Here is a 27703-nt window from a genome sequence, read left to right on the forward strand (position 1 = left end):
CTGAAGAAAACAAAACAAGCAGAAGCAGTGGTTGCTCCCATATCAGTCTACTGGTAGCTAGTGCAGGCTAACAAGTTTGCCAATCCTCATTTTTGTCAAATGGCATCACATTACAAGGAAAAGTAGCATAAATCTCCATCACCAAAGAAGCAAAAATGTGAAGTTAAACAGTCTGCAACCTCACCACTAGATGGCATTAATTCCTACACACTGTAGCTTTAAAGCTGAATCAAAACATGCCTGGAACATGTTCTGTTTTACAGTTGTCCATTTGGTGATTTAGCACTGGTTTAGAGGTAAACTTATATTCTATTACAAGGAAAAATCTTGTAAGCTGTTCATGTTTAGGGGCAAATCAATAATTTTTAAACAGAATTGAATGTTCTCCAGGAAAACTAAGATGACACATTGAGATAATGTTTCTGACAATACTGAAAATGTTGAAGATGATGATGATAATGATGATAACATGCTGTTTAAAATAAATATTCTAAATGTGCAATTGGATAAATGCAACTTGAGCTTTTATGACTTTGAAGAAAAATATCTCTCAATAGACAAACAAATATAGCTGCAGATATCATCTTTCATTTCTGTTTTTACCCCATAGCTAATAATAGAAAAGATTTATGACTTTGTCAGGGTAGGCCATTTGAAACTGTGTACAGGGAATGTAATCCAACAGGAAAGAACATCCCGCTGCATTATCGCTTTAGCAGTGCCTTTAGATCACTAGGGGGAGCTCTTTCTTCATAAGCTGTGATTGCTCAGAGACATGCTGCAAACTCTCACAAACCATAAGAGGCATAAAACAAAATAAAAAAAAACATGTTCCCAGTTATATATCAGTGATGTAACTTGCAACAGGGTGGTAGGTCAGGAGTCACAGCCCAAAGGTGACCTCCCGGTTCCTTTTTTCTCTGACTTTTGGCGTCACAGGTGCAGTGGCCAGCACCGAAGTGAAGCAGAAACTCCAAGAGTTTCTGTTAAGCAAGTCAGCTAAGGAGCCTGCAAGTAACGGAGCCACTCACTCGTTCATCCACCACCCAAAACTCTGGTACACGTAAGTGTTTCCTGTTGTTTCACAGTGTGATGATGATCACCTTGATGCATTGTATTCATCAACACTTCCTCTGTGACCAGGTCCTCTCACCACATGTCATTGGACCAAAGCTCTCCACCTCTGGATGGCACGTCCCCTACTTGTCCGTACACGCTGCCTTCACCTGTAGAGAGCAAGGACGACTTCCCCTTGAGGAAGACAGGTTTGTTAGTTTACACACTCACACATATAAGGTCAGCTTTTATATTTTTATTACTATTATTATTAATTGACCACATTTGGGTTATTAATAGTGCATTCATTCCAGAGGATGCTGATGAACTGCTAATAACATCATTTGGGTTCCCTGTGACCTTTGACCTCTTCCATATGCCTGCAGGGCACATCACAAAGCTTCCAATAAGTAGTGATTCTGCCTTATTTTTCTTATTAGAATTATTATAAAGCATAAACAGCTGATGCTACATTGCACATTGACACATACCTTTGCAAAAAAACATTCATAGTCAATTTTCTCCAGCTTTGCACATTTCACGGTACGATGCGATGCACCGTACGATAAACGTGCTTCTTCTGAGGTCAACAGCCTGGTAAGTGGTGCGCTCTCTTTTAAGTGGAAAATATCATTAGCTGTGATGTTGAGTTCTCGTGGACCTTTAGAATGTTTGGAAATTCCTCGTTAATTCGGGCCTTCTTCCTCAGTGATATAAAGGCAGTATTGTCACAAGCGTCTTATATTTTTGTATAATAATTCAGTTTGAGGCTGTACAGTTAGTTGCCCCTGGTACCTTGAATCTTGTAGACATAGCTCTTCAGGAAGAACCAGACCATGGTTCAAATTACATGAGCTTCCTGGGGGATTTGACCACCCCTAATTAAGACTTGGACACCCTCCAAAAAGATGTAAAAACAGCAGGTTGTGAGTTCAAAACATTTATATATCTGTCTTACCTGTGACTGTAAAGATAATTTAATTTTCATATTCATACTTGGACAGATCTTCTAATATGATTTCATACACCCCTAAAGTGGACCCTACCATTGCTTATCCTTAGTTGGGCCTCTTATCTGCCCACTATTGGAATGGCTTATTTAAGTTTATGATCCAGAGGATACTGTAGTAAGTTAATATAAGTAGCTGTCTAGCTTTTTTAATACACTTTAATTTCTCACCATCAGAGTCTCTGAATTAGATTGTGTCAAATGTCTATAGTTGAACCCTAACATTAGGCAGTCTCTAAAACATTTGTCTTATGTTACAGTGTAACCTTAAGAATAACATTTGCCTTTCTTAGCATTAGCTATCTAATATTAGGTAAGGATCCGCTGATAGGTAAGACCCCGCTGCCCACTGTCATTGTATAATTCGCAGTTCAAAAGTGTGGTCCGGATGTCTTGGCTTTTAATTCTTGAGGTTTTTTCCTCCTCTCAAAGCAAGAAGCACTGGGTCGACACACAGCTCCCAGTACACCCGAAGGCTACCCAATTAACCTTTAATTCTTTCAATTTGTCATTCAGAAGTTTTTTTTAAGTAATTCTATTAATTCCTGTAATCATCTGGAGTTTTCTGTGCTTTTTTTTTTTTTTGCTTTGCATTTAAAATGTAATTACTGTTATTTGTAGTGAGTTACGTTGGTTAATTTTAAAAAGAAGCTGTATTCGCCTGTATGATACAATAATAAACCAAGATCCAATGCCTCTTTCAGCTGTTTAGTAGTAAGTGGGAAAATGAAAGAGTCTTAATTTGTCTTGAGTCACAAGTTCTGAAAACAATCCTGAAAATGTGCAGGTTCCCACTAAAAAGCAGCTCAGGTTTGTTGATCTTAAAGTTCGAGAAACCTTCTGGGGATAGTTATATAAATAAGAATTATTCCTGCCTGTTACTTTGCACAAGCACAAGTGCCCAACTAAAAACTTTGTAATTTTGTAGCAAGGTCACCAAATTACATTATGTTATTTTCCCTTCAGCGTCTCTTTTAATTACAACAGAAAACAGTTGCACTTGTGGAGTTGTTGGACTGCACGCCTGTCATGTTGTGTGTTTGTGCAATTTAGAGATGAGGCAACACAATTATACATTGCACTATGCATAGTCAAATAAATAAGAGAAAGGTAAACAAATGCTTCTAAAGGTTTATTTGCTCTGCTTCTCTTTGAAACCATCCATACTCTGGAAAAGAAACACCTCTAATTTATTGATGTTTCAGGATATGCATTCAAACTCAGAAGGCACAGTGTGTATATATGTGTAATGACACCAAAATGAACAGAGTTCTTGAATTGTCTTCGTGTTTATGGTAGAAATTAAAAGAAAGTTTCTCAAAAAAAAAAAAATCAGAGGATATAATATTTCAGTCTGCCTAGTTCTCAAACATGACATTTTCATGCTTTCATTCACGGTCAGATTGCCACTCTGACTCTCGTGCACTGATAAAACCTTTTCTTACCCTTTGGATTCCTGAATCTATATGTGGTCATTTCCTGTGCAGTGTTTGCTCCCCCATTTCCTGTCCGTCTTCATTAAAGTCCTCAGACGGCTTGGCACGCGAGAGGGACTCACAAAGGTAGCGTTGTTTCCCGAGCCACCGGCTGTCACTGATAGCTGATTGGCAGGTGTTGCCGAGTTCAGACTGGCACAGGCAGGATGAACTCATATGGGATTGTTTGTTTAAGCAAAGATAACCCTCTAAAAACAGAGCAGAAAGGACTCCACAGCTCCACGTTACACTTCCCACAGCTTTATTTGGCCAGAGGGCTATGGACCATCTTTTCTTATGGAGCTCAAGTTCAAAAGGTGTGTGAAATACTGTAAACGGCGAACTTTCATGCCTTTTTTGCACTTGAAATCTTCCCAATATAATTGTCAATAATTTTCTGTTTTTTTGTTTGTTTGTTTTTTAAATGAACATGAACAAATTATGATACTGCAGATAGTGAGTAAAGTGCAAATGTTACTAAAATATTATGATGAATGTGGAGTCTATGGAGTATACCAAGCGGTGCACACTCATTTTTCTTTGTGATGAACAGGGTATACATAAGAATAATATAGTTTATCATTCAGTGAGTCAAGGAGTCAGTGGGTCCTCAAACATTCCATTGGTAACCACTTAAAAACAAAAGCATATTCAGCTCTGAAATGTTGTATTCTGGTAGACACAGGTGTGGACCAGTGAACCTCCTATTTTGGGCTTTATTTTTCCAAAATAAAATGGTAAAAATGGACCTCATTTATATAGCGCTTTTCCATGTGAATCAGAATCTCAAAACGCTTTACAATGATGCCTCATAGTCATCCATTTTCACACACGTCAGGGTGGTGCTATGCAAAGTACTCAGCTACACAATGGGAGACTACGGACTTTGTCCTAGGGCCCTTAGTGACTTTCCACTCTGTCAGGGGTTTGAACCCAGAGTCATCTGGTCTCAAGCCCAACTCTTAAACACAAGACCATCACCTCCACATGAAATGAAGGCAGTCAGACCTGCCAAGTTGCTTGTAAAGCCTTCTCACTAATCGTAGGGTCCTCTTGGCAAACAGAGGCCACTGTTGCTTGCTTGGTAATATCAACTTGATCTGTTGTTCAAAGCCCCCTTCACTCGTCCATGTCATACTGCAATTACACTAGAAAACCCTGTGTTAAAGTTAAATGGACGAGGGTGGTAGCTGGGTAATGTTAATGGGACAAGTAGCGTCTCCTGTCATATAGATCCATACTTCTCTATTTGTGGTTCCTGCTAGTCAAGCAGTGTCGTAGGTCAGAAATGCATGATTGGATGTCACTTCACAAACTTATTTCTGCTTTCCACATTGCAACAACTGCGGTCAGAGAAGCTGAATTTGTTTATATTGAAAAGGCTAGTCTAGGTGACTCTATTGTCTGTTGTTACTGCAGGGTATGGTCTTGTGAATGGGATGGCGTTGGAAGCTTGATGACAGTTGTTATGGTTGCTGAGTTGCTACATGTTGGTCAGTGTGTTGCAAATCGTAACACAAGAAACTGTAATATAACAACTACCAGGTTAAATTAATTCATAAAACTATCTAGGTAAAAGCTCAACACGTTCCTTTTGGTGCCAGCTACGTACATGCTAACTAGCCAGACTAGCTGGGGGCAGACTAGCAAGCTGTCATCCTTACAGTGCTAGACTGGTTAGTTAGCTAGCTCTGTTCTTGCCATAATATTAACCCCTTGAAAGTGATGTATTTATATTATTCTGTCGTCTTACAACTGACTGCAACCTCTAGCATATTGATCTGGTTTTGGATAGGTTTATACAATAGTAAGGGAGAATTTAAGACTGCATGTTCATAGCCACTAATATAACAACTATTTTGACAATGTTCACTCAACATCAGTTGTATCAAGAGGAATTGTGTGTTGATTTGCATGTAATACAGTCTCAAAAAATACTGCTTCCTGGCATGAAATGAGTGAATCACCATCTTAGTGAGATTTTAATTGAAATTATTTAAAATTTACAAATGTGACTGTGGCTTTATACAGTATATACAACTGAGTATGTACACTCAACAAAAATATAAACGCAACACTTTTGGTTTTGCTCCCATTTTGTATGAGATGAACTCAAAGATCTAAAACTTTTTCCACATACACAATATCACCATTTCCCTCAAATATTGTTGACAAACCAGTCTAAATCTGTGATAGTGAGCACTTCTCCTTTGCTGAGATAATCCATCCCACCTCACAGGTGTGCCATATCAAGATGCTGATTAGACACCATGATTAGTGCACAGGTGTGCCTTAGACTGCCCACAATAAAAGGCCACTCTGAAAGGTGCAGTTTTATCACAGCACAATGCCACAGATGTTGCAAGATTTGAGGGAGCATGCAATTGGCATGCTGACAGCAGGAATGTCAACCAGAGCTGTTGCTCGTGTATTGAATGTTCATTTCTCTACCATAAGCCGTCTCCAAAGGCGTTTCAGAGAATTTGGCAGTACATCCAACCAGCCTCACAACCGCAGACCACGTGTAACCACACCAGCCCAGGACCTCCACATCCAGCATGTTCACCTCCAAGATCGTCTGATACCAGCCACTCAGACAGCTGCTGAAACAATCGGTTTGCATAACCAAAGAATTTCTGCACAAACTGTCAGAAACCGTCTCAGGGAAGCTCATCTGCATGCTCGTCGTCCTCATCGGGGTCTCGACCTGACTCCAGTTCGTCGTCGTAACCGACTTGAGTGGGAAAATGCTCACATTCGCTGGCGTTTGGCACGTTGGAGAGGTGTTCTCTTCATGGATGAATCCCGGTTCACACTGTTCAGGGCAGATGGCAGACAGCATGTGTGGCGTCGTGTGGGTGAGCGGTTTTCTGATGTCAGTGTTGTGGATCGAGTGGCCCATGGTGGCGGTGGGGTTATGGTATGGGCAGGCGTCTGTTATGGACGAAGAACACAGGTGCATTTTATTGATGGCATTTTGAATGCACAGAGATACCGTGACGAGATCCTGAGGCCCATTGTTGTGCCATACATCCAAGAACATCACCTCATGTTGCAGCAGGATAATGCACGGCCCCATGTTGCAAGGATCTGTGCACAATTCTTGGAAGCTGAAAATGTCCCAGTTCTTGCATGGCTGACATACTCACCGGACATGTCACCCATTGAGCATGTTTGGGATGCTCTGGACCGGCGTATACGACAGCGTGTACCAGTTCCTGCCAATATCCAGCAACTTCGCACAGCCATTGAAGAGGAGTGGACCAACATTCCACAGGCCACAATTGACAACCTGATCAACTCTATGCGAAGGAGATGTGTTGCACTGCATGAGGCAAATGGTGGTCACACCAGATACTGACTTGTATCCCCCCCCCAAATAAAACAAAACTGCACCTTTCAGAGTGGCCTTTTATTGTGGACAGTCTAAGGCACACCTGTGCACTAATCATGGTGTCTAATCAGCATCTTGATATGGCACACCTGTGAGGTGGGATGGATTATCTCAGCAAAGGAGAAGTGCTCACTATCACAGATTTAGACTGGTTTGTGAACAATATTTGAGGGAAATGGTGATATTGTATATGTGGAAAAAGTTTTAGATCTTTGAGTTCATCTCATACAAAATGGGAGCAAAACCAAAAGTGTTGCATTTATATTTTTGTTGAGTGTACAAGTTGCAGAGCAAAATAACAATAATTGCCTTAAAGTGTACATAAACCAAATGCAAACGTTAATGCCAGTCGTGCTAAAAATACCAGCCTATGCTTTGATGTCTACTAGGTGCTCTATTAATGGTTACCCCTAAAGAACAAAATGTTCTTGGTTTTTTATTGCTCATCCTAGTTGAAAAAATTTCACGTGATTAAGTTGTTTACTTGGCGCATATCCTCTTTGTTTCATATCCAGGGACTAGAATAGACTGGACTGACACCAGGCAGTAGTCTGTGGTAAGAATAGTTGCAGCTTAGCAGTAAGAAGTGCAGCACCCTCCCTGGTCTTGACCCAGTTACCAAATCTTTACATTCAGCAGGTGCAAGTGAAGTATTCTTGCAAAAGTAACATTACAAAGCCCAGCTCAAAAGGAATACTTTATGGAAACGTCTTATCGTAACTGAAAATTACACATATTATACTTTTTTTTAAGGGAAGTACCCTATAAAGGGTGAGGCACCCCGGGGAATCTTTGGCCCCAGGGTATCCTGAGATGTCTGTCGATTTGGACCCCCCCCCCCCCCCAAAAAAAAACATAAATAAATAAACACATCTATCTGTCTATCTATACATTTATTGTTATTTAAATTAATTAAGATCCTATTGACTTACTTACAGTTTGTACATGTTTAATAAAGCCCCTCAATCAATCAATCAATCATAAACAATATTTAGATTTGAGTTTTTGACAAGAGCATAAGTTAGCTTTGAGTTAGCGGAGGTTACCATGTACGCTGACGTCCGCGAAATGTCATTTAAATTACTGTAGAGATGTTATCAGGTTACAAAAAACAATGTTTTCAGTTTTAGAAGTGTTTATTTCTCACTAGCTTTTACATAATATATGAAAAAGAGGTTATGTTTACACACAAACAAAATGGAGTTTGCAGCTACCTACCAGCCTGTGACGTCATCACGCTAACGTCTGCTAAATGTCTTGTAAATCAATTCAGAGGTGTTATTAGGTTCCAAAAACAGGGTTTTCAATTTTAGAAGTGTTTATTTTTTTCGCTAGCGTTTACAAAATATATGAGAAACATGTTATATAAACACATAAATGAATCTGTCTGTCTAATATGTTTCAGTATCTGTCTGGTACTTTTCAATTTTCAATTTGTTCTGCAGTCGGATTCTCTCTAATGCAGTAATTCTCAAAGTGTGGGGGACAGCCCCTTGGTGGGCCGTGATGGTACTGTAGGTGGGCCATGAGAAACCATTAAAGATAAATTTTACAGTAATGTCTTTGAATTTCAGTTTTCTAATAAAGTTTAAAATTACATAAAACTATTTGATTAGTTTTAAAATTTGATCTGAAGTAATAAAACAAACCCATGGGATTTTAATTGTGCTATTCTTCATTTGACTGACCTAGTTTAACATAACAGATATATGGAAATATCTCAGGTGTCAGTCAAAATATGATTAATGGGTTGGGAGGGCCCCAGATGGTTTTTGCATTTCAAACTAGGTGCCGCCATTCTTAAATTTGGGATTGGCTGCTCTAATGTAAAACCCTTTGAACTGCTATCACTTTATGAATTGTGATGTACAAATAATGATGATGATTACTATAATGATTATTATTAATATTACACAACAGCTCTGTGCACACTGTATCCCATCAGCTCTTGGAAGTTAAGCAGTGTAGGTCCTGATTACCTGGCTGAGAGAGTGCTGAGGCAAACCTGGACTTGTGTACATTTCTCCATGTAGAATTGGAAGGCTACCCAGAGTAAAAATTTGCCAAATCCCAATGCGAATCACTATCAGATCTGCTGCAGCAACTGGGGGCAGCCAATAGGAGAAAATAAAAATCATAATTAGGCCCTGAGCCCCGTTGATGCTGGTACCTATCCCTGGATACCATAGTGTGAAGCAAATGAATGCCTATGCCTCTCCCTCGATGGGATGCCAGTCCATCACAGTTTAATTCTCCTGGTACCTACATACAGCTGGTGGTCTGCATATTGGTAGCTCAACTTCTTCTTGCACTGAGCAACCTGCATGGCACATTAATGTTATTACTATTCACTCACTCATCTTACACCAATTAAGGGTCACAGGGGGACTATCACAGTGTAACGGAGGCCAGCAGGTGTCGCTGTGCAGATGTAGTTAGTAAATCTCACTCCCAACAGCTCAAAAGGATTCTCTGGTCACAAGGTCAGAGCCCTGGGTTTTAGCCTTCTGGTTAGAGAGTCCGACTCCCATGCTGGAGATCGTGAGTTCCCGTCCCGAGGGGAGCGAATGGGTGGAGTCATAACACAACGCAGAGTGCAACTGCTACACCAGCAATTGTAGGGCGTGAGGTGTGAGTATGCCAGTCTGTCATAGGGACACATGTAGCCAAACAAACACATTCACAACGGCATGCACACCTGCGGACAATTTCAAGTTTCCAATCCACCTAACCTGCATGTCTTTGGATGGGATGGCGTTCTAGTGCTGCCGGGCCGCTCCCCTGTTGGTTCGTTGTGCTGCCCCGGTGGCTCTACTGGCCCCTGTGCCCTTCCGCTGCCCTTTTTCTCCTGGTTTCTCCTGGGGCCCTGCGTCCTGGACCCATTTCCGTTGTTGCTTGCGGTCGGCCGTATGGCTTCTGATGTGCCGGAGTGGTCCATGTCATATGGTAAGGTTCTGTACTCTTGTCTTGGCCCAACACACCAGCCACAGTAGTGATCGGATATTTAGCTGTGATCTGGGTGTCTGTGTGTGGGTGGTTGCGTGTTTGTGGCCGACTCCACAATTTGGTTTTGGATCAAGACTCTGGTGTCCTAGATTAGGGTATGGATGCTCACTAATTAGACAACAGACTGTTGCAGTCACTGTTTGTTCATGTATGGTTGTTTGTCCTGGTATGTTGTATGGTTGGGGCTCCGTCTCCTCGATGTCTCACTTCAGTTACTGCCTTCACCACTTGTGTTTCGTTCTTATCCGTCTTTGTGTTGTTTTGGTGGTCGGCCCTTCCTGATAGAAGTTGTCAGTTGGCTGTGAGTAGGATGCTGGTTGGTTGTTGTAGGTTGATCGGGAAGGGCGGATGTTGGTCTCACACACACCACATTCACTTGCGCACTACATACCTTCTGTCTTGCAAGAATAAATTGCATATATGCGTATTAATGTTCATAAATGGTTCTGCCAGTGTGGCATTTACCATTACTATACATGCAGACAGGGGGGAAAATAATAATAATAATGATAATAATAATAATAATGTCTGTACCAGGTCCAGACTCGACTGGACACATTCTTGCTGGCAGCAGTTAAAATTCCTGTTAAGTGGATACAGCAAAACACGTTGACTTGCAAAGCCATTAAGCCTGCAGCTCCGCTTTCCAGCGTAATAAGGTGATTGATTCATGGCTCTAGTTTATTGTAGACATACTGCATGTTTTTGTTAGCTGAGACGTCTGGGCAGCGTTTCAGTGTTGGCTACCCAGGTGTTCGGTGTATTTGCTTCGCTGCTGCCATCTTTGCCTCCTGTTGCACTTTGCACCAGGGTATTTTTTTCCTCCCCATGGAGACCAGTGAGAAAGTGTTTGTTCCTGTGCTGCTGACTGGCGTTCCCGTGGCGACCAATTGGGATGTGTAGCTTGGTGGCAGGAGTGGGTAAAAATAGAAAGCAATCAAGGCAGCAGGGCGTGAAGCAGATTCATACGACTCCCAGCAGCGTTTTCTCTGCATTTATCACTCTTGCCTCTCTCCTTCCACTCTCGCTCTCTTTCATTTTGCCTCACACCGACAGGATTAGAGGTCTGTGCCTCACAATTTCAGAAAAGTCAAAAATAACTGCATCTGGCCCACTCTGTTGTGCCTCATCGCTGCTCACGCCGCGCTGCCCTGCAGCGCTCCAACATCATAACCCTACTTCCTGTATTGTTGTACACGTTGCAAACGGCCTTTCTAAATTATTGATCTGAACTGAATAATTGATAGCTATTGTGTAAGGGAAGGTTTGCATGACATCTGTGCAGCTTTGTGCTTTGGCTTCCAGTGTGCAGACCGTGTTATCTGTTGTGGTTGTTCATTAGAGTGTGTAAGATTTCTTGTGGGACTCTGTGGCCGCAGGGTTTCTGGGAAGTCCATGTGAGACAGCAGAGAGAGAGCATGAGTCACTTTCAGTATAAGTAGATAAGATAGTTCAACAGTCAGACTAGTATGCTTGATTGCACTTGCAGTCCACATTATTTTGAGTTAAATCTTTAGTGGGATTTTCCCACTATTTTTCATACAGTGAAAATGCTAACTGTTACTTTAACTGGTGTGCTTAAATTACAAAACCCGCATTCAAGAGTCAAGATTCACAATTTGTGATGTTTTTATTGTCATCCTAGGACATGTCAAGAATGTACAGGTTCTTAGGTATAGAGGACCCATAGTAATGAAAGTATACTGTAAAAAACAAGCTATAACACAATGCTAAAGTACCCTCGGCCATATGAGCATCGTCTTTATAATTTAAAGTTGTTTAATTGGTATCCCAGTGCAAAGTCTATCTATCTATCTATCTATACAATTATACATTTATTGTTATTTACATTAACTAAGATCCTATTGTCTTACTTACAGTTTGTACATGTTCAATAAAGCCCCTCAATCAATCAATCAATTATAAACAATATTATGTTTGAGTTTTTGACAAGAGCAGAAGTTAGCTTTGAGTTAGCGGAGGTTAGAGTATACGCTGACGTCCGCGAAATGTCATTTAAATTACTGTGGAGGTGTTACAAAAACAATGTTTTCAGTTTTAGAAGTGTTTATTTCTCTCTAGCTTTTACATAATATATGAAAAAGAGGTTATATTTACACACAAACAAAATGGAGTTTGCAGCTACCTACCAGCCTGTGTCACTACGCTAATGTCTGCTAAATGTCTTGTAAATCAATTCAGAGGTGTTATTAGGTTCCAAAAACAGGGTCTCCGGTTTTAGAAGTGTTTATTTTTCACTAGCTTTTACAAAATATATGAGAAACATGTTATATAAACACATAAATGAAGCGCTTTTAGAGCGACCTACCACCAGTGTCACGGTGCCACTCTACTCTGATTAGCTGCCACCTCCGCCACTCAAAAAAAACAAACAAAAAAACAAAAAACAAAACAGAAACAGAATGTGACATTTTAACCTCTTAAAATAGGTCAAGGTTAGCCATCTTTGAACTTGTCCAAGGTCTCTGTCCCGAGAATGTTCCCTGTGAATTTGAAGACTCTGGCACTAATAGGACTGAACTTATGCTGAGCACAGACAGAAGGACGGGCAGGCGGATGGGCGGACGGACAGATGCAAAGTCTTCACAATACTCGATGGCCATATTTGATGGCCTTGGGTAAAAATGAAAAAGCATTAAAAATAGTAAATACATTGTACTTGATACGCATCTTAACACAACTGTAGTTGGATTATCATTGTGGGACGGTGCTTCACATGGGATTTATTCATACCAGAGGTGGATTATGTTTTTGTCATCTGATCGATGTTGCCAGCACGCAGCGCAGCCGGGTGAAAGGGACTTGACCAGCTGTCTGCGCTGCACTGTGGAACGTGATGTACAACTAGGTGAGTTACATGTTTATTTATGTTGGGGTCCAGCAGAGGTGGACAAACGTGGCACAGCATGTCGGCAGGCTTTGCTGTGACCGATCGAGCTCAGAGCTCAATCAACCATTAGATCGTTTCAGATGCTGTTTTGATGCCGTCAGATTATGTAAATTGTGGTCAGATGGTCCTCAGATTACACATGGGTCGCTGGCGGATAGATGTCCCATCTCAATGGCGCGAGTTTTGAACATGTGCGTCACACTCCGGCGCCGGCCGATTTTGACCAACTGTGTCGACTTACGCAGATGGCTTTCAGAACGTTTTGGAACTGAAATCCAACAGTTTTCGGATGTGCGTTGATTCATAATTCCGATGCCACTCTTCGTGATTCCGGCTATGTGTGACAGGGTATAAGCGTCTGTAATCTTTCATCACTATTTGTTTTTAGTTTTAGAGAACAGAGCACAGGTGGTCTGGAACGCTGGGCCTTCTGGTTTTTTGGGGGAAAGCATACTAACCACTTGTGTCGCCTGTACAGTCTGGTTGCCCCTTAAGAATAATCCACAATAAATATCCAAATTTAAAGGAAAATTTTAAAAAAGTATAATCTGTGGATCTGCTTATGAGTCTAATGATCACAGGTTTTTTTGTTTAACGTTTTATCCTACTTTCATTTTAGTGTGGTTTTTAAAGCATATAACAAAAGTAAGACACAACAGGTCAATGACTGTATTCCAGGATTTTTCGATTTGATCAAACTTGGCTTTATTTTTGTATCATTACAAGCAGTTTGCAAAGACGTCAGTTATTATTTTTAAATGCAGAGCAGGATGCTCTGGAAAAGGCTGTACATGATCAGAAAATCTACTAGATGCTGAATTAAAAAAAAAAAAGGAGAACCAAATTTTGACAAATGTGTTTAAGTTTAGAAGCAACTGAAAGAAATAAAAAAGTGACATCAGAGTTTCATTCACAGGGTTGCATTTAAGTGTGGATGGGTTCCGGGCAGCCTGTGTGTGAGCATGTGTTCTGATTGTGTATTTCTGTTTTGCATTAGTTGAAGCGGGCGTGGGGAGAGCTTGAAACATCTGCCATGTTTTTGTGTTAGTTTAACTGCTGCTACTGTATCAGACTGTGGTCACCAGGCGGCAGGTAGCGGACTATTTCACTTAGAGTCTGCATGTTGCTCAAACTAATTTAGTCCAGATGAGGTGGAAATGGGTCCAGTCCTGACTCATTTCATTTATCTGAAACCTGCTCTGAGTTGCACTAAAAGTGGAAGAGTTACACATCGAATTGTGATGACATTGATTATTGTTAACTGATTTCTAGTCTTTGTCTCCATGTTTTACTCAGACTTCATGCTGTTTCAGGTTTAGTTTTATTACATTGTATAAATACAGTGGTGGCTACGTACGGTATGGAAAATAATTTGAAGCTGTACGGTCTTTCAAATTTCACAAAACTAGACGTATTTACTTCTTGCTAACTTTTACAAAATATATGAGAAACAGATTTTTCTTTACGTAAGTAAGCTGTTTTGGAGCATTTTCCACCATCTATTTTCTTTGAGCAAGCAGCCAGCTGACATCACGCCACCTTTCTTGACTCGCATTGGCAGTCGCAGTGTCCTTCCCAGCATTCCTTGTGCAGATCGGGGGAAGCACCCATGTGATCAAACGTCACTATTAAATGTAGGTCATGTTGTCTGATTATTTGAATTTCTCCCCTTCAGGGGGAGAAATTCTAAATTGTTACCAGACAGCACAAATTTTGATCATATTTACAATATCATATTCAATCCCTTATTTAATTGCCAAGGACTAAAATTATAGTGGTGCCCAAGAAAATTATTTTTATGACTTAAACCTTTAAAAACCCAGTGGCACTATACCTTTAAGCTTCTTAATGCATTTCCTCTGGCTTGACTTCCTTCTCTTCTGTCTCCATGAGGTGATGCTTGTTGCCTTCACCTTATGTGTAAATTTTCATTTACAGGTTTGTGTTTAAGCTCCAACAAGAACAAGCATGTATGATTTTAGGGTTGACAAATGTTTTGACCATTAAACTTCAAGTTTAAAATTTTAGCTGACTAAAATTTCACAGAACTAAATATAGTGGAAGCTATATTTAGCATGCACATGCTTTTCCAAGTTATCTGAAAAGCTAATCTGCTCATGAAGAAATTAACTTTGTTAATTAGCTGTTAATTGAGCTGAACTGTGGCCACCACTGTGTAAATACAACAGTTTGATTTGAATAATTTATTAATCATGATATGAATTTTTTATCATCTAAAAGGTGAAAAGAAAGGTACAGAAAAAAATGTTTTTTTTTTCCCATTTCTTAGTCTCTGAGCCCAACTTGAAGGTACGATCCAGACTGAAACAGAAGGTGGCAGAGAGGAGGAGCAGCCCGATGCTGAAGAGGAGAGATGGAAACATTGTGACGCCTTACAAGAAGCGGGCCCTGGAACTGATGGGTATGTAATCTGGCCAGCCTGTTATGATTGACAGTCTGTGTCTCACAAACACTGTGGGCTGATGGTACATGTGGCGCAGATTGTTTATATGTGAAAATGTTCCCTCAAAAAATAGTGTATATGTTTGTTATTTTTGTGGTGATATATGCTAATCAGTCACACTTTGCAACAGCGTATCCATCACGATATTACACTTTTATGGCAGGAACATTAAGGTGTTATGTAAAAGTTTCAGGCACTCTAGAATTTAGATGAAAATGCAGGGTATTATGTTGTTTTCCTTCAATGGTCGGAATTGGAGATTTTTCTTTTGTTTTGGTAAAGAAACTAAATGTGAATTGGTGGCCTACAGATTAGAGAAGTAGTCTTGTGAGCCGGTGGTTGTACGTTTGTTCATTGGACAGATAAAAAAAAGAAGTATTTGTATTGTCTCACCACGAATGTGCCATCGAGCATCATGAATTAATCCTCAACTTGTTCCCGGTGTGCAGAGTGGCACAGATTCTAACATCAGTGTGTGAGGGTGTGTGAATAATGATAATAATAATAATAAATAATGCATTTTAATTATAGGCGCCTTTCAAAATATGCAAGAACACCATTACAATGCAGCAATAAGCAAATTAAAAACATAATAATATATAATTTAGAAGTAAAAAATTTAAAAGGAGGGCATTTAACAGTTAAAAAGAAATGATGTAACAATTTAAAAACAGAATGTGGAAAGGTAGAGCTGGGCATTGTCCGCATAGCAGTGAAATTGAATGTTTTGTTTCTGGAAAGTATGACCGAGGGGGAGAATATAGGTAATGAAAAGGATGGGACCAAAGGCAGAGCCTTGGGGAACACCGGAAGAGAGGGGAGATGGCTGGAATGAATGAATGAATATCACTCTTCATTATACTTGCCTTTTTACAACTCATTAATGTACATCTCCATTTTGAAAATAAACAAAAACCTTGATTTCTTTGTAGGCAGATTCCCCAGTATAGTCATCTTATTTGTCAACCATAAAACAGATACAGTTGAGGCTCGACTCTCCCATTGCTTTCTAGCAAACTGTAGCTGAGATTTGACATCTTTGAAAATCTATCTCTGTTCCACTCCACCATGATATTGTATAACATGTGATGCAACAGACAAAAAGCTATAACTCCTTCAGTGTTGTCATGGGTGTTTTGGTGGCTTTCCTCACTAGTCTCCTTACACGGTCTGCACGGTCACTCCATTTTTGAAAGCTGCCCACTCTGCACAGATTTACCATACAGTACTGCACTGTTTGCATTTCTTAATGATTGATGTAAATGAAATCAAAGACATATTTGGTGACTTGGAAATGTTCATGTATTCATTCCCTGATGTGTCTTTAAAAAGAAAGAAAGAAAGAAAAAGTAATCTGTAAAAGTGAGTGTTTATATTAAAGGGTATTTTGGCTTTGATATTTTTAGACAGTTGCTGATGCTTTCTTGATTTAAAAAAAAAAAATGACTGTAAAGATCAGATTTCTGCAATAATGCAGCTGAAAGTTGCCATGACTGTGTACAGTACATGTGGTGCATGTAGCATGTGAAAATCGATACTCTGTCTAACTGCCTGATGTTTCATAGACTCAACACCCACTAAAAGTGCTCCTGGCTCAGGCCCCAGCTCACCCATTGGGGCCTCCAGTGCCTTAGGGGCAGAAAACGGACCCTCCTCTCTACCTACGACCACAAAAACAGAGGTATGTTAAAAAAAAAATATATATATATATAAGTCAGCTCATTACTGATGCTGCATGCCGTTAGTTTTTTGTCAGGGTGCAAAAAGCATTTGTTCTTACAGCTATAAAAACAGCCAGTTGTCCTCTGTGTGTTACACTCCAGTGAAAATATCTCCCCACGCTGAAATTAAAGAAGCACGGCGTGACCTGCGCGCTCGTGCAACGACGTCACAATGTGCAGAAAGATAAATGTACTTCATCAACATTAAAATGTTGATACAACAGAGTAGAAAAAAAAGACAAAAAACTGAAAAAGCTGCCCTTTTAAATCTGTGAGGGTTTTTTTTTCCAGATGTGGTGTAAACTTTTCTGTTGCACCCCCCCACCCCACCCCCCCTTGGGGTTAAAGGGGGGAATCTTTATTTTGGCTGTGGGCTTGCTGTTGGCTTGTCATTGTGTTAGTGTCGTTAGCCTGGCCGCACGCCTGTGCTGAGTTGTTCTGAGGCGTTTCCCAACAGATTCATGGCCGAGTGAGCGAACACAGGTCCCAGCGGACCGAGCTCACAAAACCGTCTATTATGGAGGGTGGCAGATATGACACATCTCTGAACAATCTTGACAGAGCAGCTGTGTTTTCCTTAACCACCGCTGTTTATTCTCCCCGGGACCTCCGGTGACACGGAGGAGGGAGAGATGGCCTGACATCAGGCTGAAGGTCGCGGCGCAGGGAGACCAACAAACTGTGGAGTTTAATTGATATCCCAGGCACTGGTAGCCAAAAGACACCCACATGCTAGCAACATAAACACGGCGGATTGCTATTGTATCGGTCTCATGAAAGTCATCGGTGGACCGCGGTGCTGCCCGTAAACCTTGTGCCTCTTGCAAACGCAAGGCGTGTTTGTGCATCGTTACATTAGGTATCCTTTTTCAGAGGGAACGGGTCCCTCGGGTCAAATATGGGGCGGATATCCACACACAGGTCACTGAGTACTGGTAGGGGTTGGAAGGATAAACACGATCGTTCCAAAACCACATGCTGGTCCGCCGCTCTGCAGGGTGCAGGAAGTATGCCCCAGTGCTGATGTTCTCTTGGAGAGTCGCCTCAGGGTGGGGAGCAGGGAGTAGGAAAACGGCCGAAAAAGTGAGGGAGGAGCTTGCAGTTTTTAAAAAAACAGAGGTCTAGGTTATTTTTTGATGCCTTCAAATCTTCCCCAAATTATAGTCTGTATGTATACCTACCTACCTACAACAGGTTGGGGCATGTGTCATTTCTTATGCTGTCTTATCACTGCATCTAACTTTAAGGCGTTTATGGTATTTAAAGTTAATTTCTTATATTAAAGATGCCATACACAATAATAACTATTTTTGCTGCAACTGTATTAGTTTTTTCACACAATAAATAACAACAAATAAGCAGAGAAGCATCTCCCTGCAGCCAGTGTCGCAGACCAAACGGTCCCCCCTAAAAAATCGATGCGTCCTGCCTTCACTGCACATGCGTCATCAGCTGCGGTTCACCAATTATCACCTCGTTTCTGCTCAAAACTGCACTCCAGTCATCATCTATCTCAGCGACAGATATGTATAGCTTTTCTACAACAATCATTTCCACATAAATTCAGCATTATTTCATTGTAAAAGACAGAGGAAGCGATCAGAGCGCCGCAGCTACACAAGATGCTAGCTGCTGCGTTCACTGCACCTCCGTCACAGATTATCGCCTCATTTCTGCTTAAAACTGCCTTGTTTCTGCTTAAAACTGACTTTAGGATGATTTAAGAGGTTTTACCTTGTCATCTGATGGTTTGGGGAGGATCTGATGGAGTGGTTAAGTGTTGGGCGTCAGACCAGAGGATCCTCGGTTCAGATCCCAGTCTGTCCGGAAAATCACTAAGGACCCTTGGGCAAGGTCCTTAATCCCCAAGTTGCTCCCAGTGTGTAGTGAGCACCTTGCATGGCAGCACCCTGGCATTGCCGTGCGAGTGTCTTTGTGTGAATGGATGAATGTGAGGCATAATTGTAAAGCGCTTTGAGCATCTGATGCAGATGGAAAAGCGCTATATATATGCAGTTCATTTACCATTTAATAATCCCATTAATCCATTTGATCACTTTGGGTGAAGAGAGTCCATCTCAGAAGAGCTGCTGTGGTCCCAAATGACGCATGCGCAGTGGAGGCAGGACGGACCAATTTTTAGGGGGGACGGTTTGGTCTGCAACACCGGCATTGGACATCAAACATCCAACTTGGATCCTACATCCATGTGTTGGAATCAGTTATATCAGAAGCCACACCTATGTCCAATAAGTCGAACTGCGTTCAGAACACTCCGACATTCGGAAAGACCCGATATTAAAACTACTACTTCTGGATTCACTGATGAGATTACCTCAGTAATTTGAGTCATCAACTACTTACCCTATACCACAGTAGAGCTACGTAGATTAGCATTATCTGTTGGGCCAAATTAAATTGTCAAAGACATGTTTGCTGATGTGTGGTGCTGGTAACGTAACGAGAATGTGAGTATATTACACACAGCAACAATGTCTTGTTAAAAATTCATTTATAAGTGCATTTTTAACATTACGTTTCAGCAGTAGCAAAGGGGCTGCCATGGCTGTAACGTTAATTCGGATACCTCAGGTTGCTCAATTTCGTCATGAGGTTCTGAGTGAAAATTCTGGCCCTTTAGGGCATTTTTCCCCCAGCTAGAGGTTGGAATCTCTGAACTTCAAAAGGTTCTGAGCGCAGCATTACTTCTCCCACTAACCTTGAAGCAAGAAGAAGGGTCAGTAGAACAGATTAGAGGCTAATCTGAGTTCTCTCCAATCTAAAACAGCGTCTGTTAGCTGCAACTCAGCGTTTCTCTCCCTGCTAAAACAGTGTCTGTTAGCACCAACTTAGAGGTTCGCTCCCTATTAAAACAGAATCTGTTAGCCACGACTCAGCGTTTCTCTCGCCGATAAACCAGGGTTTGTTAGCTGCAGCTCAGTATTTTTTCCTTGCTAAAACAGCGTCTGTTAGCACCAACTCAGAGGTTCTCTCCCCATTAAACCAGAATCTGTTAGCCACAACTCAGTGTTTCTCTCGCCGATAAACCAGGGTTTGTTAGCTGCAGCTCAGCGTTTCTCTCCCTGCGAAAACAGCATCTGCTAGCCACAGCTTGGAGTTTCTCTTGCCGATAAACCAGTGTTTGTTAGCTGCAGCTCAGCGTTTCTCTCCCTGCTAATACAGTGTCTGTTAGCACCAACTCAGAGGTTCTCTCCCCATTAAACCAGAATGTTAGCCACAACTCAGTGTTTCTCTCGCCGATAAACCAGGGTTTGTTAGCTGCAGCTCAGTGTTTCTCTCCCTGCTAATACAGCATCTGTTAGCACCAACTCAGAGGTTCTCTCCCCATTATAACAGAATCTGCTAGCCACAGCTCGGAGTTTCTCTTGCCAATAAACCAGGGTTTGTTAGCTGCAGCTCAGCATTTCTCTCCCTGCTAAAACAACGTCTGTTAACACCAATTTAGAGGTTCTCTTCCCGATAAAACACCGTATGTTAGTGGCAGCTCCGATTCTTTGATCCCCCTAAAACAGCCGCTGCTAGCGGCAGCCCAGAGTTAAAAGTGCACATTACACTGCATATTTTTTATTATTTAGCCTCTGTTTCCCGCCACTCCTGCACATCATCTATGTGAAACACCTCTCCATTTTTAGGTCACAGTGCATTAACAGTTATGCCTCTGCTCTTCTGCTCTTCTTATCTTTTGAAACTGTCCATACACGGATTTCTAAATCTTTCACCTCCTCCTAAATCTCTCTCTCTTCTGCTCCGTGTCTGTGTTATAGAGATGGCCTTCGCAGCCCAGACTGTTCGGATCCGAGGCCTCCGTGTCCATGCTGAGCTTATACACCTCCCCCTCCTTACCCAACATCTCCCTCAGTCTCTCAGCTGCAACCTCACCCATTAGTGTGAGTACGATTTCTTTCCCCCAAACTTGTACTTTCAGCAAAATCAAAGCTTTCTGAGGACTCAGCTGAGTGACGTCAACTTTCCAGTGTGCTGTCAGTGACTGCCTGCTATCTGTGCATGACCACAGGCCGCTGACCTGTGACCTCTAATGATTTTATCACTCCTTAGATAAATATCGTTCTGTAGTGTCTTGTGTCAGATGTGCTCTTATCTTCCTCTATTACCTCATTTATCACAGGTTTTTTTTTTTTAATAGTCCAAGTGCAGCTCCTGATAGCACAGCATGTAATATATCATCTCTTAGCTCGCTGGCAGATTCCGCAGCTGCATTCCACAATTCATCAGCTGCAGTCATGTCTAATCCTTAAGAGTGTTTGATTTGTCCAGGGCACAATTTGCAAATAAAGAAAATATACTGACTGACAAAGCGAGTTAATATCATTTAATAATAGTGCTGTGACAAACGCTGTGACCGTGTTGCAGGGAGCAGCATGTGCACTGTGAAACTGGGTTTAATTCATGGTCTTCCCTCAGGCTGCCATGGGGTTAAAGGACAGATCAGCAGAAATAAAGCACGGTCTGGCCGCGTACCTCCTGGGTCCTGTGCCGCTTCCAACAGGCCTGGAGTCAAAGGTGAGCCCCAGTCATCAGGCTCTCCTCCAGCACCTTCTCCAGAAGGAGCAGATGAGGCAGCAGAAGATCCTCTCTGGTGAGTCTACCTCACCCGATGACGATTGTTGAATTTGATTGATTGATTCATTTAAGGGTTGTAAACAGAGCTATATCACTCTTTTTAATTAGGCCAAAGCTCCGCTGCTTCGCACCCACAGTCCCCTCTGGCGATGAAAGACCGCCCATCCAGTGGACGGCCTAAACTCCCAAAACACCGACCCTTGAATAGGACCCAGTCTGCACCACTGCCTCAAAACACGCTGGCACAACTGGTCATCCAACAGCAGCACCAGCACTTCCTGGAGAGACAAAAGCAGTATCAGCAGCAGGTCCATATAAATAAGGTATTGTCCTGCTAAATTCAAATCCATAGATGGCATATATACTGGACACACCCTCCATGACATCACACACAGGGCTTTTGAAGAGTTCTAAATGTTGCCATGTTGGCAGTGTCTCATGCTGCCTAACTCCCAGTCTATCTATAAATAGGAAAAGAGATGGAGTGTGCCAAGACCAACATGGCCTGGGAAAGACCGACAATGTCTGAACACGTCCCCATCTCAACACTTGCTAAAGCCAACAGGCTAACCTTGGTTTTCGTGTTTGATTGAGGCATATTTTTGTGAACTGGGTGTTGGTTTTTATAGCGGGTGGCTTGAGTGTGGTATTAATGTTTATGACTGGCATATTGCTTTTGGAACCATGACAACATCACAGAGTTAACACTGGCAAAAGATTGATATCCAATAATGGGTACTAACCGTGCTAACATACCAATTAAATCACACTGAAATATCACTCAGTGGAAATACTAGAGTACTAACATCTTTGATGGTCTATTTATACAGTTAACCACACAGTCCACAGCAACTATCCATCACTGCTAGTCGCCTGTCCTAGCACGCTCTTCGCTCACATCACTGGGACACAGCTGTCACTCCCAGTTATTCATAACTTTTATGTTTTAAATAGCTTACACTAATGAGTTATCGCCCCCTGCAGTTGTTGGGAAAGGGGAAATTAGCTATAGAGCCAAGACATTTTTTTTTTTGGCACCATGCTGTAAACATGTTTATTTCTGCTGTCAAGTTGTGAATTTTAACATGGGTGTCTACGGGGATTGACTCGTCTCAAACGGCCATTCAGGGAATGGCAAGATTTGGCACTTCTGCATTGGCTTCATTTTTCAGTATCGGATGTTGGGATTTGTTCAGATCACAACAGATGATATAGTGCTCTTTGCAGCATTATACACGGCTCCCTTTTTTTTGCAGGGAGTCTTATTTTATTATTTCAAACCCACAAATGCAGATCTATTTTTAGCACAGTATAAAAACATCTGTTGTAGCATTCCCGGGCTCTTGCCTGTTCTTCCCTGGATTCCTCGTGTTATTTCTGTCAAGTAAAGAGCGTCTGCCTGCCCGACTTCAAATGCAAAATAAATGCTTCCGCTGGAATAATTCTGTTATCGTAGGTTAAAGCATCAGCGCAGCTCTGGTGCTAACGCTGTGAAATTCAATTCAGCTAAGTTCAAATGAAGGCAAAAGTGTCCAGAATACATTTTGTTCCTCTGTGGCAATATTTATGTTTCTGTAAGCTGGCCGAGGTGACCTCGCCTTACACAGAGTGTAATTATTCTGGTGAGGGACGTGTGTGAGGTGGCAGACGCCGTGAAAGGCAGCTTTGTGAAAACTCACATACTGATGTGTCTCAACGCTGAGCCTTGAAAGAGCCATGGGAACCGTAGCGGAACTCTTAGCTAGGAGTCATAAAAAGCACAAAGCGCCACAGGCAGTTATTGGGCTGTGCCGTACAGATCTACAACTGGAACAGTTTCAGTTTCCTTTATTTAAAAAATCTCCTCTATTTAAAAAAAATTTAAATCAAGACTGAAGACCCACTTTTTTAGACTGTCTTATCATTAATTTAATTTGTTTTGTGTTTGCTTTGTAATTTCTTTTTATTCTACTGTGTTTTATCTTTTTATTGTGCTTTTCTTGCTTTTCATTTTGATTTTAAATTAATTTGTGTTGTTATGAATTGTGTGAAGCGCCTTGGGGCGACTTTGTTGTGAGTTGGCGCTATATAAATTGAAATTTGAAATTGAAAAAAAAAAAAAAAACCAACAGCTCAAAATTCTGCAGAAGCTGGCAATTTGATGAATTCATTTCCCGTATCAACTCTATAATATCACAAATCTACTTTGTGAAGTTTGACGTAGCTGTGAAAATAACAGCGGCGTCTTATGTGGGGAGGCATCGCTCAGGCCAATGAGATCGCCAGCCAAGCCTCTTTAAGTGGGGGTTATAAATGGCCACTAATCAGGGATGAGCCCTCAGTGCTGAAAGAGACGCAGCTCCGAAACGTTGCCCCAATTAATAACCATGCAAAGGCTTTCCTACTGTTGTTTTTAAACACACTCAGCAGGGGCAGAAATGGAAATTTAGCAGAGCTTAGGAAAACCAGCGAACAGCCTTTGCGAACACCAGCCTAAAGAGGATAATTCCTATAGCTGAAGAGATATTTATATAAGACCTACTTACAGGAGTCTGTAATGTTATTTGTTACCAGCTGACAAGAGGAAGTGCAGTTCTTCCTGTTGGTGGAGGAAGGACACCGCGCACACACACACACACGCGCGCACATGCATTGGCCACTTTATTAGGTACAGCTTGCTAGTAGCAGGTTGGACTCCCTCTTGCCTTCAGAACTGCTTCAGTTCTTTGTGGCATAGAATCAACCAGATGTTGGAAACATTCCTCAGAGATGTTGGTCCATACTGACATAATAGCATCACACAGTCTGCCCGTTCTCCTTTGACATCAACAAGGCATTTTCATCCAGACTGGCTGTCTTCTCTTTTTCGGACCATTCTCTGTAAACCTTACAGATGGTAGATCAGCAGTTTCTGAAATACTCAGGCCAACAACTGTGTCACATTCAAAATCATTTAAATCCCCTTTCTTTCCCATTCTGATGCTCCGTTTGAACTTCAGCAACTCGTCTTCACCACATCTAGATGCCTAAATGCATTGAGTTGCTGCCATGTGATTGGCTGGTAAGCTATTTGTGTTAACATGGAATTGAACAGGTGTACCTAATAAAGTGGCCGGTGAGTGTACATACATAAATAGTTGTGGGTAATTTTAAATTTTATTACGAAATTGAAAATCAGAGGGGTTTTTTTCTGTTTAATCACCTCTCACGGTGCACGTGCAGTACCTTTGTGGCCCGCATGTGAGGAATCACTGGAATATTGTCAGTCCTGCTTTCAGAATTGAAATCTGTGAGGTTTATAATTTATGGAGCCCAAATATTTATGTGTGTGACATTTGTGCTGATAAGTCTGATTGTTTAAACAACAACAACAAAAAAAAACACTGTTGGCGACAGAATGTCATCATTAATTTGGAGCCAATGTGTTTTGCAGCTGTTGTCCAAGTCCATCGAGCAGTTACGTCAGCCGAGCGCACACCTGCAGGAATCTGAGGAAGAGCTGGAGGAGCAATACAGGGAGCAGGTGGAGAGCATGCAGGAGGACACACTGCCCCCCAGAGGAGTCATCAGGAAACACATGCTCAGCAGTAGCAGCAGCGGCGGATCTAACGGGAAGCTCCCCGAGGCTCACTGCGGGGTCATCAAGGTCAAGGAGGAGCCGGCTGATAGCGAGGATGAGGCTCTGGCCAATCAGAGCTTAGAGTCAGAGCAGAGTGCCTATCTTCACCAGGTCAAAGGACGACTGGTGATAAGAGCAATGATCTGAGAGGGGAAGAAGACGAGGTCTCACACACACTCTCGGCAACATTCGCAGATAAGCAAGTCTCTACAAACGTGCATCTACATCCTTGTAGTTTACACACACACAGAAATATATCCATGCACAGCGGGTACCGGCCGGCTCTGCTCGCGGCGTCACGTGACCGTGTTTCACTGCAGCCTCACTCGTTCCACACTCTTTTTGTGGTCTTTGTGCAGTGATCTCTGTAAAATATGTATGTTTCACTCCTCTGTATATAATATGAAGATAATTTAGACTTTCTTTTTAAAGAGCTGCTTTCATCATCTCAACTCTGCCCCACTGACAAAGCATTTTATGTACATATATGTGGATTTAACACAGAAAGGAAAAAAAAATATTTCTAGAAGGAACGTTGAACAGGTGTACAGCTTTGAAGAACCGACTTTTTGTCCTGTTGTGTACATTTTGCCATATGATATTTAAACTCTTCAACTTTATGAAGTCCTTACAGAGAGTATGCTGAAGACTTTAATATGCTCTGTCATGATGTTCCATGTTAAGTGGTCTCTGAACTGAAATATTTAACGGCCTTTCTGAGAGAGAATGTAAATTGTAGCTGAAGACGCTCCCCAGGGCTGACTTTTTGCACAAGGAGCGATCTTGCCATTGGAATAATGTTTACTGCGTGAATTGCAGTTTGGAGGATAAAGCACTAAATCTATGCTTGGATGTGCATGCACGTCTAAACACATCCACAAGTCTCCCACATGGATGCATGTGGATAGATGCATGTCCAGATTTCCCAGATAGACCCATCCCAGTTGGACGTGTATCTGAATTTCCTAGGAAGATGCATCCCAAATTAACCCATCCCAGTTGGACGTGTGTATAAATTTCCTAGGAAGATGCATCCCAAATAGACCCATCCCAGTTGTACATCCGTCTAAATTTCCTAGTAAGATGCATCCCAAATAGACCCATCCCAGTTGGACCTGTGTCTAAATTTCCTAGGAAGATGCACCCCAAATAGACCCATCCCAGTTGTACATCCATCAAAATTTCCTAGTAAGATGCTTCCCAAACAGACCCATTCCAGTTGGACCTGTGTCTAAATATCTTAGGAAGATGAATCACAAATAGACCCATCCCAGTTGTACATCCATCGAAATTTCCTAGTAAGATGCATCCCAAATAGACCCATCCCAGTTGGACGGGTGTCTAAGTTTCCTTGTAAGATGCATCCCAAAGAGATCTATCCCAGTTGGACGGGTGTCTAAGTTTCCTTGTAAGATGCATCCCAAATAGATCTATCCCAGTTGGACATGTGTCCAGTTTTCCCAGTAAGATACATCCCAAACGGACACATGCTTCCAGAAGTGTAGACCCATTAATGTAAACATAAATTTGTCTTTTGGCTAAGAAGAGTAATTACATGTAAGCGTGTATATAATATGTATGAAATACATGTATATGGTCAATATCTGGCAAGAATATGGATTAATCAAAAATATAAATTTCTTAGTTTTTAACGTAGATGATCTTTCACTAAAAACTTGAGAAGCTGTCATTCTCCAAAACAGTTAGATTTGAGGAAAAACTACCTTACATCCACCTTGACAGCAATGTGTAGAAATGTACTCCCTAACAAAATTGATGCCCCAATTTATGGTGAACATTAACCCATTTTGCCCCACTGGCAACAATTGTTGCCGAAGTACATTACTGTCATTTTCTACTCACAATAAAAAAAATATCAAAGGTACAAATTTGAATATTTGTGAAGAATAATTGCATGTGAGTAAGGCCAAAATCTGAAATTCCCAAAAATTGCATGCTGCAAAAAATTGTCATGATTTGCATTATCTGGATCTGGGGGGGGGGGGGGGATTAAAGTGTCCAGGTTAATGGGATCTGACTCATCTGAGTCAGAATATTTGGCACAGATATGTGTCATACTTGGACAAAACCACACAAAATGTTGATTTGGACAAATATTTCATATTTCAAAATGTAGTTTTGAAGCATATGCAACATTCAGTGAATGCCACTTTTCCAACAGATGTAGCAGCTCAAACTGACTTAGCTACTCAGCATTACTTGCTTTTGGTACCAGGTACGTCCTTTTCCACTGCTGATTGTAGTACCAATTGAAAACCAAAAAAGGTGGGTAGATTTGAGTTGAGCAAGTACCATGCAGTGGAAAAAAGCCAATGATGGAAGCGTACGTGGTATATTGGACAGGTCCTGAAGTTGGACCACCGCCCATTCTTAGTATCATATAAAGCTACTTATACTTATGTTCATTTTGGGCGTTGGTGCCATCATTTAACACAAGCAGACGAAA

At 41.5% G+C, this 27703-nt stretch overlaps 1 protein-coding gene across 4 annotated transcripts in view; it reads left to right on the top strand.

The window, feature by feature from the left end:
• The window catches only part of hdac9b (histone deacetylase 9b), a 49436-nt gene extending 23739 nt beyond the window's left edge, over window positions 1–25697 (top strand). For 3 of the 4 annotated variants that reach the window (XM_034175015.1, XM_034175017.1, XM_034175018.1), the window contains 8 exons: window positions 933–1063; window positions 1144–1265; window positions 15142–15273; window positions 16881–16996; window positions 20822–20944; window positions 21480–21654; window positions 21747–21961; window positions 25051–25697. In XM_034175015.1, coding sequence (XP_034030906.1) covers window positions 933–1063; window positions 1144–1265; window positions 15142–15273; window positions 16881–16996; window positions 20822–20944; window positions 21480–21654; window positions 21747–21961; window positions 25051–25383 — 1347 coding nt within the window. In that variant the 3' untranslated portion in view covers window positions 25384–25697. The remainder of the gene's footprint in view (window positions 1–932; window positions 1064–1143; window positions 1266–15141; window positions 15274–16880; window positions 16997–20821; window positions 20945–21479; window positions 21655–21746; window positions 21962–25050) is intronic. The other variant, XM_034175016.1, reaches the window with a different exon arrangement.
• The last annotated feature ends 2006 nt before the right edge of the window (window positions 25698–27703 follow it).

The sequence above is a fragment of the Thalassophryne amazonica genome, chromosome 7 (genome assembly GCF_902500255.1).
Source record: "Thalassophryne amazonica chromosome 7, fThaAma1.1, whole genome shotgun sequence".
Classification (NCBI taxonomy): domain Eukaryota; kingdom Metazoa; phylum Chordata; class Actinopteri; order Batrachoidiformes; family Batrachoididae; genus Thalassophryne; species Thalassophryne amazonica.